We start from the raw sequence: 20,196 nt of genomic DNA, 5'->3' as shown, positions 1-20,196 counted from the left end.
CTTACCGTTGTAGCCCTTCCTCTATAATAGCTGCTCAGTAAATTGTGAATGAATGTCTCCATTTCACAGTGAGCACACTTTGCTACGGCCTCATTATTTTTTGCAGATGTCACCTTTCTCCTCTCCCTTGGATTGTCTGAACCCTGGGTCTCCTTGGCAACACTGTTGCCCTGGTAATTCTCTTTAACGGAGGCTCTGTTGTCCTTTACCTCTCCTATCACAGGGAGCGTTGACATTGCATCAACTCCCCAGTGCTATTTCTTGCTCTTTTTGTGTCTGGTCTTGTGCATGCCCTCATTTGAGGTAGGTGCCATCTGCTGAGTTTTCCTTCACGTTTCTTTGGTGCTGTCATCTCCTGACTTCCTGGTCATTTCCTCATATTCACTGGATGAAGGTCAGACTCTCCCACTCCACCCCAAATCTTGCTATGACCTGAAGGAATTCAGTCCCCATGCAGTCCCCATGTGGCTGGTCTGACATCCTGGCTGGTGCAACTCTGCAGCACTTCTTCTTTCTTGCGTCTTCAACACCCCAACACCCAGCGCTCCTTTTCCTCAGCCCATGAACCTGCTCGAGTGTCCTTCACACTTTATGAATTTAAAACAAACAGCAAACAAAACCTTTTTCTTTACTTGTTCATTCTCAATGCTAAAGAATTTCGAGGTTCTTTATTGTGCAAAGCACTCTTGCTCCTAAATGTAATCATTCTCTAGGAGTTTACCCCTGGTCCTCAACAGCTGCTTTTGTTTGGAAGACTCCACCAAATAACTTCAACTCCAGCTTCTTGCTAGAGTGCCAGTAATGCATTTCTGACTGTCCGTTGGACGTCTTCCCTTGAATGTTCTGCCAACACCTGAAGTTCATGGTGCCTGAACACAAGCTAAAGGTCTCTCCTCCAAATTTTCTCTCTTCTTGACATCCCGCCATACCCTTGTAGAGGTTCAGGCCATGGAATTCTTCGACTTCTCCAGGCAGTTCCTCAGACTCCTCTGTTCTTTCTCCTCAATGTCCCTCAGATCATCCATCATTTCCAGTCCCTTTTCTCTCCTTCTCTCCAAGTTCAGATGGCTGGGTTGCTGCAGTCATCTCAACTGAGCTATAAGGACATAAATCTGGGAGCCTTGGGGACTCCGTATGACTAATTGACATAAATTCTTCTCCATGGGATCTATCTCCCAGCATTCTGTTTTCCACAGTATATGCCTGCAGGTTTCACATCTGCCTTGGGAAGGTTGTCCAGGATGCTACATGTGGCCACGGTCTCTCCACTGATACCAACCTTGGGGACTTTGTATGACTGCCAGGAGGCTCTTGGACATAGAGAGTACATTAGTCACATTTTATATATATATATGTGTATATTCTCTGGGCTTTTATTTATCTACCAGCCTTTTGACTTAAAGATATTGGTCTAGATTTAATGTGTTATTTTAATAATATTTCTGTTACATTCATCCTCTGTGGAAATTTTTTCATAATTTTGTTTGAAACAAAATTTAGCCCCTTACTTAAAAACTGTGATATTTCAGCCAGGTGCAGTGGTTCACGCCTGTAAAACAAACACTTTGGGAGGCTGAGGTGGGCGGATCACTTGAGCTTAGGAGTTTGAGACTGGCCTGACCAACACGCTGAAACCCTGTCTCTACTAAAAATACAAAAATTAGCAAGGAGTGGTGGCATGCACCTGTAATCCCAGCTACTTGGGAGGCTGAGGCAGGAGAATCACTTGAACCTGGAAACCGGAGGTTGCAGTGAGCTGAGATCTCACCACTGCACTCCAACCTGGGTGACAGAACAAGACTCCATTGGTTGGAGGCAATGGGGAGAGGGGACGAGAGGAGAAGTGTGGTATTTCAGCAGATTTTATTTTATAATTTATATATAAGGTCTGCCAGCTTCTCCCCTAAAGGTCTGTCCCCATGCACATTCCCAACATGAACAGGGTGATCATTATCCTAACATGGATGAGGTGAAATTTTCTCATTTGGCAGATTGTCTATTGGGGGCATATCAGCTTTTTCTTCCTTTTCACAAACGCAGCACACACTCTACACACCATGACCTGCTCCACTCCACACTCTGGGATTTGTTGTATATGACTAACATCTACAGAGAACAAGATAAGTTGTTGGTTGATTCCTGTCACGTTTTTCCTCTCTGTAGCAAACATATGGCTATTCCTAAGCAGTCATCCTATCTGTTCATAGAGACAACCCTTCCCTTGTAGCGATAATGGTGGCATTCAAAATGTAAAATGTTTTTATTTACATTAAAATTGATTTTCCATTAGCAAAGTGGCCCTTTGCCTACTCAATCAGCATTTCTGTAAACCCCAAATAAGAGCCACTTTATTTAATCTGTTAAATATCCTGTAGCAAGTCTAGGGGATATTGTTCATGTCAGTGAATCAGGATGTCATGCAGCTGCACAAACATACTCGTTCAACAGGCCTGTTGGCCACAAGTTTAAACTCTGGAATTCTCTGTCAGTGCTTGTAGGCAGATGGAAGTCTTTAGTAGCTTTTCCCTCTGGGAGTTTAAAAATAATGTCTGCCTCTGTTAAAAAAACAAGTTTAAAAATTGATAGTATCAAACTTTAAAATTAATATTATGATAAATAAGGATTCTGTACAATCAAATTACTTTAGTCAGTATAAGATATAGAGTACACTCTGCATACCACCAGCGTGAAATTAACCATGATGACACTGGGCATTGTTTTAGACAGCAAAACAGTACCTGCCCTAACTCCTTGGATTAGCCCAATAAGTTGTTAGGAGTTGAATTGAGTTACTACTCATTAGGATTTATCTCTTGCCTTCTCTTAAAATAGAAATCCACTCCCACCCACTACCCATCTCCCCATTTTTGTACAGAGAATACTTGGGAGGTAAACTACCTGAGTTTAAATCCTGCTTACCATCTGTGGGATCTTGCTAGTTGCTTGGTCTCTCTCAGCCTCAACTTCCTCATCTATAAAATGGGAATACTAATAGCAACTACTTCGCAGGGTTGTAGTAATGATGAAAGAGGCAGTATTTATAAGGCACTGAGAACTGGTCCTTTTTTTAGCATAATAAAGTATCAAGTACTAGAATAGGTCTTAATGTGACCTACCAGACTGATAAACTCAGCACAAAGCAAGATGAAGTCAGAATTTTTAAAGTTGGAAAGGAGCCTAGAGATCATTTAACTTAGTCTCCTAATTTCAGCCATGAAAAATTGGGGTCCTTGTTCAAGGTCACAGGGCTGATTAAGTGGCAGAGTTAGAACTAGGCTCCAGCTCTCTTCTTGGCTTACAGTTCACCATCCCAGTTGGGTGGTCAAAACCCAGAACAATAACAGATTTATTGCTTGTCCTGATTGTGCAATGTCTTCTTTTTTTTTGAGACAGGAATGCAGTGGCATGATCTTGGCTCGCTGCAACCTCCTCCTCCCGGGTTCAAGTGATCCTCCTGCCTCAGCCTCCCGAGTAGCTGGGACTATAGGTGCACACCACCACACTTAGCTAATTTTTTGTATTTTTAGTAGAGATGGGGTTTCACCATGTTGGCCAGGATGGTCTCGATGGTCTTGATCTCTTGACCTCGTGATCCACCCGCCTCATCCTCCCAAAGTGCTGGGATTACAGGCATGAGCCACGGTGCCGGCCTGCTTTTTTGTTTTTTTACAAATAGTCTTACTGCTATTTTAGAGCTACTAGGAGTGTTGCTGGTTCACCATGAATTTAGCTATCATATGCCAACGGAGACAGCCTGGTAGAGTGGGAAATAAGCCTGGATCAGGAATCAGGTGACCTAGACTCTTATCTCTGTCACTGGTTAACAATTTGGGAACCCAGATAGCCTTCCTGGCTCCCAGTTTCCTTATATATAGGGCTTTAATATATAGCATAATATGAAAGTACTAAACATGATTGTTGTCCCATGGTGGATAACACTGTAGCCCAGTGCTTTTATAAATTACATTGCTCAGAACTGAGTGCTCTAATATGCATTGTAAGAATAGATATACACCTTTTTTTTTTTTTTTTTACAGAAAATAAACTACATCTCTACCTTTAATCTTGCTTCGGTGAAATTCTAGTTTATCATGGCTTTGGGGCAACATCAAAAGATGGTAGAGAAGTAGATTAGCTTTCCCCAGAAACGAAGTAAGGGAAGAAAGTTCCACAGATGAATTTCACAGGCATTCAGTGAAAGAAATACAAAAGATTATATTGTGTGATTCCACTAAGTTAAAGTTCAAGAACAGGTAAAACAGGCCAGGCACAGCGGCTCACACCTGTAATCCCAGCACTTTGGGAGGCCCAGGCAAGTGGATCACTTGAATCCAGGAGTTTGAGGCCAGCCTGGGCAACCTGTCTCTACAAAAAATTACAAAACAAAAAAAAGGAACAGGTAATACAAATCAATGCTGCTGGAAGTCAAAATAGTGGTTATCTGGGGGAATAGAGGTGAGAGGGTTGCTATTGATTTGGAAGAAGCATAAGGAGGCTTTCTGGGGCTTTGAAATGATTGATATTTTGGTCTGAATGGGATTGTAAGCGCAATATAATTTACGTTCTGACTGTATTCCTCAAAAAAATCTTTTTGGAAAATCTCCATAGTATTAATTTTAATGACAGTGGGAACTACTGATCTTATCCCAACTCCCTTTAGATAAGTTTGCAGCTTCTTTCAACTGATGGGGGAAAGGAAATTGGCAAATTGGGAGGCAAGTATGAATAGCAGCGTTATGAGCAATCTTCCTCCAGGGCTACTAAAATCCTTTCAATACACTCTAATATGGTAATGTTTTCACATTCTATTCTTTTTCTTTAAATTTAATTTCTTGCTTACATTCTGTTCTTTTACTCTTGGGGATTTAAAAAGATGATGGCTAAATAATTTTTAAAATACTTTAGCCATGATTATTACCTTAATGCTGATTATTTTTAAAGGAATCATCAGCTGATGAAAAGCAATTTTCTTCTGAGCCAAGATCTTTTCTAACTCTAAAATTCTATTATTTTCAGATTTTTAAGTGAGGGAATACGTTTATATATAGAAAGTTCAAAAATAATCTAAAATTTTTAGATTATTTAGATATTTGGATAGTTCCTTTAAAAATTTTTACATTTAACCCTTTCACATGTTCAAGGACATGACTATAAATTTGTTTTAATTTTTTCCCATAAATATGTGTCATATGTCTCTGATGAACATAGTACTGATAATGAGAAAATTTTTCTTGGCATTACTTTAAAAAGTCAGCCAGCCTTGATTTGTTCACTTCATGATAAAGTCCATCATGAGTGTGTGTGTGTGTGTGTGTGTGTGCGCGCGGTGGAGGGATGTTTGAAATCTCTTCTCTCTGTGTGGTTACACAGTGACTGTGGATGAATACCTCCTGATGCGTGCTGGAGATGGCCCCATTGTCTACCATTTTGCAAGATGTTGAATACTACTTACCTTATCTGGATCCATTATGTGCTAAAAAGTGTTGAAACAGCAATTTAAATGTTCTCTTACTTATAGAATACTGGGAATGGAAGTATTAGTAAAGGGAGAATTTTGGAGAGAAAGATGTTCAAGTCTGAAGCATTTTACTTTCCAAAACTCCTTTCAGCTGAAATCTTGACTGTCGGTAAAGGACAGTAGGCACCGAGGCCACTTCAAGCCAACTTCCTCACTCCTAAGAAAAAATCTTGATCCTCATTTACCTCCATGATAGTGAAAGCCACATTTTAAAATACAAACTTGATTTTAGAATAGTTTTAGATTTGCAGAAAAGTTGAAAAAATGATACAGAGAGATCTTATATCAGCATGATACATTTGTTTCAACTGAGGAACAAACACCGATATTATTCCTGTTAACTAACCTCCACAGTTTATTAGGATTTCAGTAGTTTTCCCCTAATGTCGTCTTTTTTTGTTCCAGGATGCATTCAGGATGCCATGTTGCATGTAGCAATGGTGTCTCGTTAGGCTCCTCTGGTCTGACAGTTTCTCAGACCTTCCTTGTTTTGAATGACCTTGACAGTTTTGTTTTGGTTTTTGTCTTTTAGATGGTGTCTCGCTCTGTTGCCCAGGCTGGAGTGCAGTGGCGCAATCTCAGCTCACTGCAACCTCTGCATCCTGGGTTCAAGCGATTCTCCTGCCTCAGCCTCCCCAGTAGCTGGGACTACATGCACACACCACCATGCCCGGATAATTTTTTGTATTTTTAGTAGAGCTGGGGTTTCACCATGTTAGCCAGGATGGTCTCAATCTCCTGACCTTGTGATCTGCCTGCCTCAGCCTACCAAATTGCTGGGATTACAGGCGTGAGCCACCGCACCCAGACTTGTTTTGTTTTTGAGATGAGTCTCGCTTTGTAGCCCAGGCTGGAGTAAAGTGGCACGATCTCGGCTCACTGCAGCCTCCACTTGCTGGGTTCAGGCTTTTCTCCTGCTTCAGCCTCCCAAGCGCCTGCTACCAAGCCTGGCTAATTTTTGTATTTTTAGTAGAGGTGGAGTTTCACCATGTTGCCCAGGCTGGTCTCGAACTCCTGACCTCGCGTGATCTGCCCACCTCAGCCTCCCAAAGTGCTGAGATTACAGGCATGAGCCACCATGCCTGGCCAGACCTTGAAAGTTTTGAGATGTACTGGTCAGGTATTTTAGAAATGTTTCTCAATTTAGTTTTGCCTGATGTTTTCCTTGTAGTTACTACAGCATTGTGGGTTTTGAAGTACCATTCTCCTTATATCATATCAAGAGTACATACTGTCAGCACAACTTATCACTGATGATGTGAACCTCGATCCCTGGCTAAGGTCCTGTTTGTCAGCATCTTCACCATAAAGCCACTCCTTTCTCCTCTCTTTCCATACTGTACTCTTTGGAAGGAAGTCACTATGGATAGCCCACATTTAAGCAGTCAGGAGTTAAGCTCCACTTTCTTGAGAGAGGGTTATGTATATAAATTATTTGGAATTTGTAAGGATTTTTCTCTTCTCCAACATTCATTTATTCATTCAATATTTATCTATATGAGTATGGATTTGTGGATGTTTATTTTATACTTTGGGTTATAATCTAATACTATATTTTTTCTTTGTTGCTGAGATGATTCCAGCTTTGGCCTTTGGAAACGTTTGAGTGGGCTCCTGTGTCCCTTTAACCTACCCCCTCCCATCGGTTTGCTTTTTGAGCACTTTCTGGCAGTACAAGATGTTGCAGGGCTCATCTAGTGTTTTCCATGCCCCAGCTCTAGAAGCAGCCTTTTCTATAAGGAGTTGGTGTCTGTCTCTTGGAGAATGCTATTAGAAACCAAGATCTACATGCTGGACGTGCTCTTTGCTACTGGGGAGTTATTACTTCTAGGCCTTCTGAGAGGACAGAGCTAGCAAATACATGTGTGTAAGTAAACCCATGCATGTATACATGTCTATAATTCATTTACTTATCTATCTGTCTACCTGGCCAAGCATGGGTTCATGCAGATGTCTCCAACTCTAATCAGGGCTGCATGGATCATTCTAGCTTTACTCTCTCGCTTATCTGTAACCTCCCTCTCCAGTTGCTTATCTGTAACCTCTCTCTCCAGTAGTGAGAAACCTGGCTTCCACCATCTGCCATTCTTGTACTTCCTTGTTTGATCTCAATATACATGTTCAGCAGTTTCAGAATTTTTAACCTGCACCCCGTGTGATGCCACACATTTTGATTCTTCTGTTCATTTTCTCTTCTTCTCCGCTTGCCATTTATTTTACCCTTAAAAGGAAGAGATTTGACCCAACCCACTGTAAACTCTGATTAGCAAGAGAGTAAGGAACTCCTTTAGATAAAGGAAGGCAAGGATAGCCACTTGGCTGCCTTAGAAACCGTGATCCAAGCTCATCTGTGATGGCTTATACCATCAGTTCACCCTAACCAATAGTGGGTTGCTTCTGTGCCCAGATGTTGTACATTTGCCCTTGTTTAATGATAGCAATATATTTTAAGTTATTGAGACTTGAGAGAGAGAAAGAGACCTCATGTAAATGTAGGCAATAAAGTTAAATCTTCCCTAAGCACTCAGTTCTGATTTTTCTTTGCCATATGTTCTGTGGCTTTTAAAGGGGAAAGTGACAGAATTATAATAGAAATATGAAAACTGTAATAGAAATAAACATATACACAGATAATCTTAATATTGTAAAAACATAACAAAGCACAAAAAATAACAAAGCCTGGAAGCCATATTTTAAGTAAATAAAGTTTGATATGCTTAGTTTTTTTTTTTTTTTAACTTTCTTAATGCATACATAGCAGAGTGTTATCAAAGCATTATTTACCACACACAATTTCTCCCAGTTATTTTTGCTATGATTGGGCTTCAAAAATGCATTCTCATCGACCTTCAGATATTTAAGGATATTTGGAGAAAAGTTGAGACCATGTTTTTTACCACCTACCTTTTTTCTGCAGGGCGGCTGTCAGTTTGTACGAAATTAGTACCAGGAGTTCTTTTACGGAGATTCTTTTCTAAGTGGTCTTTCAGCTACAAACATTTGTGAGTCAGAATACTATGCCACATCTGTCTCAGTTTCTCAGTGCCTGAAATAATTATGTGTGGGGAAAAATTGATATCAAAAATATCATAACCATTAAATAGTATAAACATACAACGAACTCTATTAAGTAGATTCAATTTTTCTAAGAATCCCTATCATTTATTTATCAAATCTCAAAGGGAAGACTATTCAAACCTACAATTTATTTCATATGTATATTAGTCTGGTCTCGCACTGCTGTAAAGAAATACCAGAGACTGGGTAATTTATGTAGAAAAGAGGTTTAATTGGCTCATAGTTCTGCAGGCTGACTTCTGCTTAGCTTCTGGAAAAGTCTCAGGAAACTTACAATCATGGCACCTAGTGAAGGGGAAGCAGGCATGTCTTATATGGCTGGAGCAGGAGGAAGAGAGAGAGAGAGGTGCTACACACTTTTAAACAACTGGAATTCATGTGATCTCACCCACTATACAGTATCAAGAGGGGATGGTGCTAAATAATTCATGACCACGATCCCTACCTCCCACCAGGCTCCACCTCCAACACTGAGGATTGCAATTTGACATGAGATTTGGGTGGGGAGTCATATCTAAACCCTATCAATATGGTAATTATCTAGCCTCATTTATTTTTGGCTTATGTGGTCACATTTGTGCTGGGACTGCCTAATTGATACATTTCTGTTTAAATAAAAAATAAAACCTGTATGTATTTTCTGATTTCTTAGCAATTGGTGGTGCAGGGAAATTCTGTTAGATGTGGGCTTGTTTCAGTGGGAAGATATACTGAGCTGTGTCATTTAAAGTGTCTACATTTGATTAGCTAATGACTGTATTTCAAAATATGCTGTGTTTTAAAATGTAGAACTCAAGTGTGAAAAGGTAAGTTCTGATGAATGACAAGTTACTCTTAGTAACATAAAAGTGGACCAAAATTAACAATGAAAACAATCAGGAAATTTTACCTTTCATCTGGGATTTACCTGGCAATTTGTTTATATCTGCATATAAATGCAAAATTCACCAGACTTATTGTGAAAGAATTTATGGAAAGTTTCAAATAGATTTTAGTGGAAAACTGATCCACAAGCAAAATTATAGAAATATCAATAGCAATGCCAGTGTCCTGGGTATCTAAAGAAGAGAGTTAATATTCTTCCCCTGCTACTCAAAGGCGGGTGACAGTGGTCCTCACATTCATGATTTAAGAGAAGTACAATGGCACACTGGCCAACTGTGCCAAAATATGGTTTCTAATTGCAAGTGTGGTTTATGATAGGGGAAAAATAGGCTGTTCTTAATTGCTTCAGAGAGAAAGTAGAATTTTTATGGAACATCAGGGAACTGGATATGTGGGTTGGGAGAGAAAGATCCCACTATATTGTAAGAAAATGAAAACTAGACATGTAACCACAGAGGTGAATTTGAAATGGAAACTTTTGTTTTCTATGCTCATAATAATCAGCCCTTTTATATTTTACAATGTTTAAGTTGTTCAAAGTTAAGCCCTTACATGAGAGTTCAGCGGAAAGTCTTCATGAAGAAGTAAAACCATACTCTCAGTTCCCCTCTGGGTTTGCACTTTGGTTCAAGGAGGGAAGTTGGACAGGAGTAGAATTGAAGTAATAAATATTTTGCTCCTTTACTCTGAATTAGCTTCAAAATCAGTCTGTCTCCTGTATCTCTATCTGTTGTACTATGGCTGAAAGTAGGGTTAGGAACCACTTTCAGAAGAATCAGTCAGCATAGGACTTGAATCTCCAATTTTCCCTAGCAGTGCACAGTGTCTGCCCATCTCTGCCCAGATAGTACCTGAAATTACAGTAGACTTCACTAGTGGGAGGAATAGGAGTTATTCCTATTTGTTTGGAAGGAGAACTCATAAGGATTTAGGAACTGATGTCTATTGATTGTCTTTTTTCATTCAGTTTGAAATTTTCCTGGTTCTTAGTGTGTCAAGTGATTTTCGATGGAAACTAGGACATTTTTGTATTATGTTATGTGACTCTAGATCTTGTTTGAAACCTTCTGTTTTAATTGGCATTGTCTGACACCTCTATAGCAGGGGAAGCAGTGGGTGCCACCTTGTCACCCCTGCCGGAGGTAAAAATCCCAGTTCACCACCTGTCCTCTGTTGACACATTATGTGTGTGGGGTGTCCTTGTTAGTGTTGGGCACAGGTAGAATTTCCGGATCCCTTGATACCACAGTTGGAGTGGTCTTGTTCCCAGTGTGCAATGATTTGACCACCTGTGTTTTGGAGGAGGGGAGAGATACCCAGTTATTGCTGGGAAGGGATGGATGTCAGGGCTTCCTACATGGTCTCCACTGACACTGTGGAAGATGCTTCATTATCAGCCGCCAGGCATAAGGGTGTTAGTTTCCTGCTTGGTCTTCTCTGACACCACACTAGTGGGGATATTAGGGCTCCTTTTCAGAGCCTCATGAGGGTGGAAATCTAGTAACTCCATTCAGCCTTTGCTAGCATGTGTGGTCACAGGTTCTTCTATGGTGCTCGGCTGTAGTAGAGCAGTTATTGTCTAAAAGTTTCTTATTTTGCTACTCTGCCCCTTTCCTGGTTATGTGGCTAGAGAGTGAAGACGCTTGTGGTCTGTATCCGTTGGTGTTTCTGGGTTGCTGGCTTCCATGCTTGCTGGCCTTTAGAGGTTTCTGACTTCTTCAGCTACGAGTCTGGGATATTTGAGGCAAAAAGAAAACCCAGGAATCTCACCACTTTGTTGTTTCTTGGGTTCTGAGGTCCCAAGCTTGTCTACCTTCTCTTGGCCTTACAGAATTTTCTTACATTTATATGTAACATCCATGGTTTTTTTTTTTTTTTTTTTTTTTTAAAGTTGTATTTAGCTAAAGGAATAAGAAAAAGTAAGTTTGGGCTGGGTGTGGTGGCTCATGCCTGTAATCCCAGCACTTTGTGAGGCTGAGATGGGTGGATCACTTGAGGTCAGGAGTTCGAGACCAGCCTGACCAATATAGTGAAACACCGTTTCTACTAAAAATACAAAAATTAGCTGGGCGTGGTGGCATGCACCTGTAGTCAGTCTTAGCTGCTCGGGAGGCTGAGGCAGGAGAATTGCTTGAACCAGGGAGGCGGTGGTTGCAGTGAACTGAGATCGCGCCACTGCACTCCAGCTTGGGCGACAGAGCAAGACTGTCTCAAAAAGAAAAAGTAAGTCTGTTTTATCTTCTTGGAAGCAGAAGTCCTTGCTGTTCAATTTTTGTTTTTATTTGCTTCACTATTGCCAATATTATATTAAGAAAGTTTTAAAAATACAGAGAAGATAAAAGAATTGGTATCACGCCCCATATACATATCTACCAGCTGGATTCAACACTTAACATTTTGCTCTATTTTACTTTATTGCACTTATATCCATCTGCCTATTCCATCTATCTATCCATTTATTATTTTTGATGGACATCAGTACATTTCACCTCTAGACACTTCAGCATACATGTCATTAATTAGACTTCACTGTCTGTTTATGGTTTTTTAAAGGTAAATTTTACGTAAAGTGAAATGCAAGAAATTGTAAATTCCATTTAATGAGTTTTGGGTCATCCAACCATTGCTGAGATAATTTCCATCACCCCTATACCTTCCCTCAAGTTTCTTCTCAGGTAATTTCTGCCTCCAAGAAGAAACTACTGTCTTGATTTTTCCTTTTTTTTTTTTTTTTGCCATAATTTCAAATGCTATTTTATTGATGGAATAATATTATAGTTCATCCATTCTGGCCTGCTTCCAGTTCTTTGCCATTAAAATTTGATAGTTGGTGTAACATAAGTCATTGCTATCTTCCATCAGCCTAGAACACAGTGCAAGCAAAGCAACTTAAGATTTTGTGCATTTCTTCTGATAAATAAAATAGTGAAGACATACAAAAACATGTTTTTATCACACACAGTACCCAAATTTTCCACATATTTCTTGTGGTTAGTGTAGTTATCAGTTTCTTTGAAGCTCAAAACCTTTTTTGTAATAGAAGCAAAAGATAGTTTTAGCATTGTAAAAATAGAATTTAGCTTCCTGGCACCAAATTTTATTTTGTGAAAGAGAAACCGTGATTTTTAACTACACCATAACTGTAATATTCATTACTGAGAATGTCAAACTAGTCTCTGGAGGAACATCCTATTTCAGAAATACTTAGAATACCCTATTCCTGTACAAAATATTGATGGGGTTGTTGCAGATGGATTTAGCTGTGTTGCACAGACACGCATTTGGCCCCATCTATCATGTCAGTCTCTTGTTTCTAGTCTGTTTCCCCAGAATGATTTTCTAAGTTGGCTGTAATTTCTAATTGACTGGTTTACTGATTGATATGAGGGAAGTCCTACCAGCTGTGAAATGGGACAAGTAAACTTTATGTGAGATTCCAATTAGAGTGGATGTGCTTACCATTAACAGCCCAGGAACCAATCGATGATGTTGTTTTATTACAACCTTTTTTACAACCTTTCTCTGTCTATATCTTTCTTTATACAGTTGATGGACTGGACAAAGCTTCTGTAGCAAACTCAGATGGCCCCACAGCAGGTTCCCAAACACCTCCCTTCAAGAGAAAGGGGAAACTATCCACCATTGGTAAAATCTTTAAGCCTTGGAAATGGAGGAAAAAGAAGACCAGCGACAAATTTAGAGAAACCTCAGCAGGTATGAGTATCATAACTTGTTAGAAGATGGGATAAATCATAAAATGTTTCAAAAGGTAGAAAAGTATGTATTACAGTGTGTTTTTTCCCAGAAAAAATTTAATCCATATTTGAAATGAATTCTTTATTTTATGGATGAAACGACTTAAGAGTTCTGATTTGCCTTCTTTTTGTACTGACCTTAACTTTCTAATATATTCTTATTTAAAAATATATATTTGTAAATTTATATAAAAAATGGATGGGTGAGGCAAGGGAGTGAAATAGTAGAAAATGATAAGTGGAAATGCTATTCATCAACATTGTGATGGCAGGTATCCATTTTTATATACACATGATGTTACATATATGTTTAACTAGTTAGACTGTACTATTTATATTAATATATAAATATTTAACTAGTACACTATACTACTATACATATAACATTATTTAACTAGTAGTACAGTCTTGTTCGTTAATGAAAACTTTTTAAAAAATGTCTTTTTTGATGTATTTATTCTTTAGGAAAGATTTAAGTGGCTATATGAAGAAAAATTTTGTTATATTTGATTTTAGATTTCTATCATATCCTTAGCACAAATAAATGGTCTCTGTCTTAAAAGAGTAGAGGCATAACCCTATTGGTGTGAAAATGTTTGGTTGTTAATTTAGTTTGTAGATTTGTTAAACCTTAAGGAGTTACATTGCTTAGTGCCTTTCATATCGACTCGTGGACGAAGTTGGCTTTAAATCTCAGGCCAGAATTCAGCCCAATTTAAACAAGTGCCAGTGTCAGTGTACTGTGTCTATTATAGAAAAGTGTTTAGTAAGTTCAACGTTCCCCATGCTTACTGTCCAAGGCAATCCCTTCATCAGAATTCCTCGTTGTACCACAGTCTAATATTGTTAGTGGATGTACAGGGACACAGAGCGTATCTTATCGGTCTGTACTAAGATAAGAGCTAGGGTTTTGTTCTAGAGCTGTGAAATGAAATTAAAAATACTACACACAATGCAAGGATATGGAATAGGAGCATCAAAGCTCCCCAAAGAAAATTGTTTTGGATGCATTTGCAGCTATATAGTTTGTTTGAGCATTTTATATTTAACAAGAAATAATGATAAGCTACCTGGAATTTGCTTCAAAATAATCCTGGAGGAGGGTGAGGTAGGTAAGCTTAAGATAAAGGAAGACTGGCAATGGGTTGTTTGAGCTGCACAGTGGGTCCATGGTGGTTATTATTCTCATTTCTCTGCTTATAGATATTGGAAAATTTCTGTAATAAAAAGATAGAGAAAGAAGAGAAACTTGGCTTAGGGGAAAATACTGCTGGTTTGGTTATTGGGTGCTCTTCAGTACCTAAGTGGCTTTCTGGGTTAGGAGGTGGTGAGAGGTGCGGGACAGGGTGCTGTGCTGTGTGAGGACACCTGGCCGGGCGACTTTGAACAGGGGAGATCAGCCTCAGTTTTCTTGCCTGCACAATCAGGGAGTTGAATGTGCTGAACTCGGAGGTACTTCAGTTCCAGATTCTGTTGTTGGTCCCCAGAGACACTCTTACACCTTTGACTCCTTCCAGTCCCTGGCTGGGCATCTTGTTCTCCTCTGTTTTTTGGTCATGGAAGGAACCTCACTGGCCTTCTTCAAGTGCCTCCCTCTCACATGTGCTTAAGCATTGGGAGAATCTGGCTCTTCACGTTACCAAGACTACCCAAGATGGGAGCAGGGCTCCAGACGTAAGGTACGAAAACGAACATAAGTTATAAAACGGTGTATCATATGTTAGTTTATTTTTTTTTTCACATTGGAGAAAGATGTCATATCTAGAGGAAAACAGATATATTCAGTTGGTACAAAAGTAATTGTGATTTTTGCCATTACTTTTAGTGGCAAAAAACTGCAATTACTTTTGCACAAAACTAGTATTTGGATATAATCAAGAGAAAGTTATTTTCTTCTTTAAAAAATTATCTCAAGCAGTGGAATTGAGCTGTTTGGATATGATGAGGGCCGTTGGCTGTCTGATAATCAATGAAGTACACCTTAGGCAAGACCCACCATATCTTGAGGTAAAAAAGAAAGTTAATTTCTTCCAAGAAAAGTAAGTCTTCTATGTTTGTCCTTCTCTTAAACTCCTGGGTTGGTATTCACATGGATATGAACCTTATTGTGTTCTGCTGCACAGTGATAAATACCGCTTTTCCTAGAATGGGTTTCTGTTATAGGGATTCTTAATTGGTAGTAGACAGGATGGAACACTAATTTATTAATGAATTGTAATAACATGTTTACTGTTGTGACTGAAGGTAAGAAGTGTCCCATTCGTAGCCTGTCTTGGTGGTCCTTGAGTCAGTTGTATTTTGGAATGTTCACTCTATGTCCAAAGGACATGGTGCCCTATAAGGCAGGCTGGGCTTACGCCCCAGCTTCCAATTCTTTAGCCTTGTTTTAAAGCAGAAATTTTCCAATATCTTCGACTCTGATTTAGGCTGTTCAGTGTCTGGCTCTTAGATTCTAGGACAGGAGAACAGGCCTCTTTTACATCTACTTCCCCCAGATACCCCTCTTCATTGCTTTTCTTCTCCTGCATGAGAGGTCCCAGCTAAGCTCTAGGTTCTTCTATCCCTTCCCTATATTTAGAACTGAAAATGGCACTTACACCTTTTTTTCCCCCTACATAATCATTTTTTCCCATTTTGATTTGATTTTATTTGATTTGGTGGGAGGTGAGGATATAAACATCCTTCCTTTGGATTTTTATATATGCTTATATCTCCCCAAAGGTAAGAGGACAAACGCCCTGTCTAAATAAACACAGTTGTTCCTCTAACTTCTCCTAGTGTATTACCATCAAGACCAAACTTACTGAAAATCTAACCTGTCTCTGCTGCCTCTACTTTCTCCCTACGTTCTCATTCCTTTTCCCACTGCAATCTGTCTCTGTGTTCTGTATTCACCGAGGTTACTCCAAGTCTCCAACCATTAAATTTAGTGTCATTCTCTTATTTTCATTCATTTCAACCTCTACAACATTTGCTGTCACTGAATAATCAGTCCTGCCTTAATTTCCAAAATACCTCTTCCTTAACTTACAAAAGCTACCATTATCTTGTTTGTCTTTCGCTTCTCTTTCTCTCTTTTGCCTTTTCTCTTCATCTTTGCAACTCCCCTAACCCTCTGAGGGAAGGTTGCTATGTGCCTTAGCCCTTCTGTTGCTTTGAATGTGCCCTTCTTTCCCATACCTACATCCCTCAAACTGGCCCAGGCTGCAGCCAATGCCCATGCACATCTACCCAAGCATCTGATGGGTAGCACTACCTGAGAACAACATGTTAACTCAAAATCCATTCATACGGTCTATATGTATTTCCATGGAAAACATGCTAGTTGCCAGGCACTGTTCTGGAAGCCTGGTATTCTGCAGCCAATAAGCAAATGAGGTTCCTGCCCTCATGGAGCTTTCATTCTAGACAGGTAAGGTACTAATAAATGCTATGATAGACACAGGGAGTGAAGGAAGAGGGAGTGGAAAAGTACTATGTATAAATGCATTCCAACCAAAACAGATTCCCTGTCAACCCCAGCAATCCTTATTACTGTAGACATGGCTTCCTTTGGCATCCAGACTTTGAACCATGGAGTTCTTTGACTCTTCCTGCTCTCACCATCTTCTACATTCTATCAGTTCCTAAAACGTTTGATTTATTTTCTCCTCATGCAAAGTCTTTAACATCAGCCTATCCTGTCAATTCCTGTTGTCTAGTCCTATCACCTAATGTCTCAATTAGTGCAACATAGCTTTTTTGCTATGCTTATTTGCAGCTAGCTATAGAAATCTGTAGGCCGCTAGAGAAGACAGGGAGAGGCAGGGTTCTGGCAGCAAGCCTATCTACGAGGGGAACCTGACCTAGCTGGTGAGGCTGACAGAGGAGGTTTGGGATGTCACAGGCTGTCAGGAACCCAAGTGATCAAGATAATAACCTTATAAGTATCAAGCCAGGCAAATAGAGTGATGAATATTTCACCACAAAATGGCACAGGTTCCAACAGGTAGGGTAAAGCTCAGAGCATCCAGGTGAGCGATATTAGAAGATTCAGACAGGCCTCAGTAACCAGGGTGTTCTTTTCTCAGGTAGGAGTATTTAGGTGGGGCAGATGGTGTCTGATGTGGGAATCAGAAAGACTTGAACAGGGCCCTAGTCACCCAGGCTGGCATGCAGTAGTGCTATCACAGCTCACTGCAGCCTCAATCTCACGGCTTCAAGCAATCCTCCTGCCTCAGCCTCCCAAGCAGCTGGGACCACAGGCACACGCCACAATGTCCAGCTAATTTTTGTACTTTTGTACTGTACTTTTAATAGAGATGGGGTTTCGCCATGTTGCCCAGGCTGGTCTCAAACTCCCGGGCTCAAGCAATCTGCCCACCTCAGCTTCCCAAAGTGCTGAGAGTGCAGGCATGAGCCACCACGCTCAGCCTACGGCCCTATCTTTTTTTAAAGAACAAGGAAATAGAGCTGATAACTAGGACAGGAACTTACCAAAGGACTCAGGACAGAAACTTGCTATATAAAGTGGAACACAGGGAATGGATTTAGAGGAGGAGTCCCTAAGATCCTAAGCCTGTGGTGCTGGAGTTACTGTTGCTGGAAATGACATAGCCCAAGAGCTGGGTGAGCAGGGAGACGAGGGCTCCCTCTGGTCAGCAGCAGTAGCCCAACATGTGTGGATCTGGGGACATAGGTGGGCAGATCACCCATCTCCCCTTTTGCCCCCCCAGATCCTCTTGGATATCACCGTCAGGAAACATTCCTCAGATGGGACTTTGCTCCTGTCACTTCTTGCTCAAAAAGTGTGACTGGGTCCACATTGCTTCTTCAGTGAAATCCAGGCTCCTCAGCTCTTCTCAGTTTAACCCAAACTGACCTTTTCTTTTCAAGTCGTCCATAGTCCTTGGACTTCAGTCATGCTGGGTCACTGGCTCAGCATGCCCCAAGCCTTCTTGGTCCCCTGGCTTTTCTTCTTGCTCTTTCCTGTTCCTCTGAGCACCTCCTTCCTCCAGCTATACCTATTGAAATGCTAGCAGTCATTCAAGGGTCAGTAACATGTCTCTTCCTCCTGCAGATACTCTTGACTTTGATTCAGCACCAGCTGATGGTAGCCACCCCTCCTTTGCCTGTACTCCTATTAGGACATGTTTATTTTAACTTGTTTTCTTGTTTAAGTGTCTGTCTTATGCTCCTAATTTACTATGTAAAGTATTTAAGGGCAGAGACTATTACACTCACTTTTGCTGCACTTCACATAGGTTCTTTATATAATAACTTATACATGGGATGTAATAAAAAAATACGCCTTGAATTGCTTCTTTATTAAATACCCACTATAGCCAAAAATGCAGTACTGGGTGATGTAGGACTTTTTTTTTTTTTTTTTTTGGCAGGAGGGTCTCATTATGTCCCCCAGGCTGGAGTATAGTGGCACAATCACAGCTCACTGCATCCTCAACCTCCCTGGGCTCAGATGATCCTCCCACTTGAGCCTCCCAAACAGATGAGACAACAGGCACATAGCACCACACTCAGCTAATTTTTGTGTGTTTTGTAGAGACACCGTATCACTGTATTGCCAGGCTGTTCTCAAACTCCTGGGCTCGAACAATTCATCCTCCTTGGCCTCTCAAAGTGCTGGGATTACAGGCATGAACCATCACACCCTGCCTATGCTTTAGGACTTTATAAAAGAAATTGAAGATTTAAAAAATTATAACAAATTAAAATACTAACCAAAACATGTACTTCACAATTACAGCCATGTACCACTATTAAGAAGCCAATAAAATTAGAAAAAATATTGTCCCTGTCTTTTGTCCTTATTTAAAAGTAAGTTATACTCCTATATAAAGAAAATCAAGACAATTTATCTTCAATAAAAAGGAGACTTTTATTTGTGTTGGTAGTAATAGAAAAAGAATGTCTGTCTAGATTTTTAGGTAGTATTGTTGTCAGTGTTAGCATTCTAGGAATCAGACTAAGTTGTAGAGAATCATCTGGTAATATCTTTGATTTCCTGAAGGTACTCTGTACTCCCTAATAATAATAATGGCTAATTTTTATTGAATGCTGTTAGGTACCAGGTTCTGCTCCAATAACTGGATTCATATTAACTCACTGAATCATCAGTACAACCTTATGAACTGCAGTCTTTGATGGCTACTATTTTCCCAGTTCTACTGATGAGGAGACTGGGGCTTGCCCAAGAAAACACACCTGGCCGTAGGCAAAGGCAATATTTGAACCTAAGCAATGAAGCCCCATAGCCAGTACCTTCGACCATTCACTAGTTGCATCTCTAAAAGGTGTCTTCCTACCCACATTAGAAAGGACTGATCATAGAAAGGTGGCTCTAATAGATCGTTTTGCCTCACATACTAGTTTTTGCTGTAAGAAGGATTTTGTCTGAAGAATTACTTTATTTCTACTTGACTGGCCTGCTTTCCACAGTGCACATGTAGAAAAATGGTTGGCAAGGATCAAAATTATGTTTGGTCCTATTAAAGGATAATATTCTCTTGTAACCATAGAGACCTAATGTTGCTATTTGGGATTATTTTCCACATCTAGAAAGTAGGGCAAAGTTAAAGGATTTGCTTAAGGTGATATTTGTTAAGGATTGCTCTGGTTGCATTAATAAATGACAGCATTTTGATTTTACCTATCTTATTCCACTAAAAAGTTGGAAGTGCTTTTTTTTTTGGAAACAGAGTCTCGCTCTGTCATCCAAGCTGGAGTGCATATGATCTTGGCCCACTGCAACCTCTGCGTCCTGAGTTCAAGCGATTCTCCTGCCTCAGCCTCCTGAGTAGCTGGGACTACAGGCATGTGCTATTACACCCAGTTGATTTTTGTATTTTTAGTAGAGACAGGGTTTTACCATGTTGGCCAGGCTGGTGTCGAACTCCTGACCTCAGGTGATCCACCTGCCTTGGCCTCCTAAAGTCCTGGGATTACAGGCGTGAGCCACCA

At 40.1% G+C, this 20,196-nt stretch overlaps 1 protein-coding gene and 1 pseudogene across 4 annotated transcripts in view; both read left to right on the top strand.

The window, feature by feature from the left end:
* The window catches only part of PHACTR2 (phosphatase and actin regulator 2), a 235,422-nt gene that overhangs the window by 89,455 nt on the left and 125,771 nt on the right, over positions 1-20,196 (top strand). For all 3 annotated transcript variants that reach the window (XM_011962034.1, XM_011962033.1, XM_011962032.1), the window contains exon 2: positions 13,028-13,195. In XM_011962034.1, coding sequence (XP_011817424.1) covers positions 13,028-13,195 — 168 coding nt within the window. The remainder of the gene's footprint in view (positions 1-13,027; positions 13,196-20,196) is intronic.
* Positions 19,544-20,196, top strand: part of LOC105526128 — a 3,780-nt pseudogene continuing 3,127 nt past the window's right edge. The window contains exon 1 of the transcript XR_001004024.1: positions 19,544-19,583. The product of XR_001004024.1 is annotated as a 60S ribosomal protein L34 pseudogene (transcript). The remainder of the gene's footprint in view (positions 19,584-20,196) is intronic.

Source organism: Colobus angolensis, unplaced genomic scaffold (genome assembly GCF_000951035.1).
Source record: "Colobus angolensis palliatus isolate OR3802 unplaced genomic scaffold, Cang.pa_1.0 Scaffold58, whole genome shotgun sequence".
Taxonomy (NCBI): domain Eukaryota; kingdom Metazoa; phylum Chordata; class Mammalia; order Primates; family Cercopithecidae; genus Colobus; species Colobus angolensis.
The sequence above is the reverse complement of the archived record's forward strand: the minus strand, read 5'-3'. Positions and strand labels throughout refer to the sequence as shown.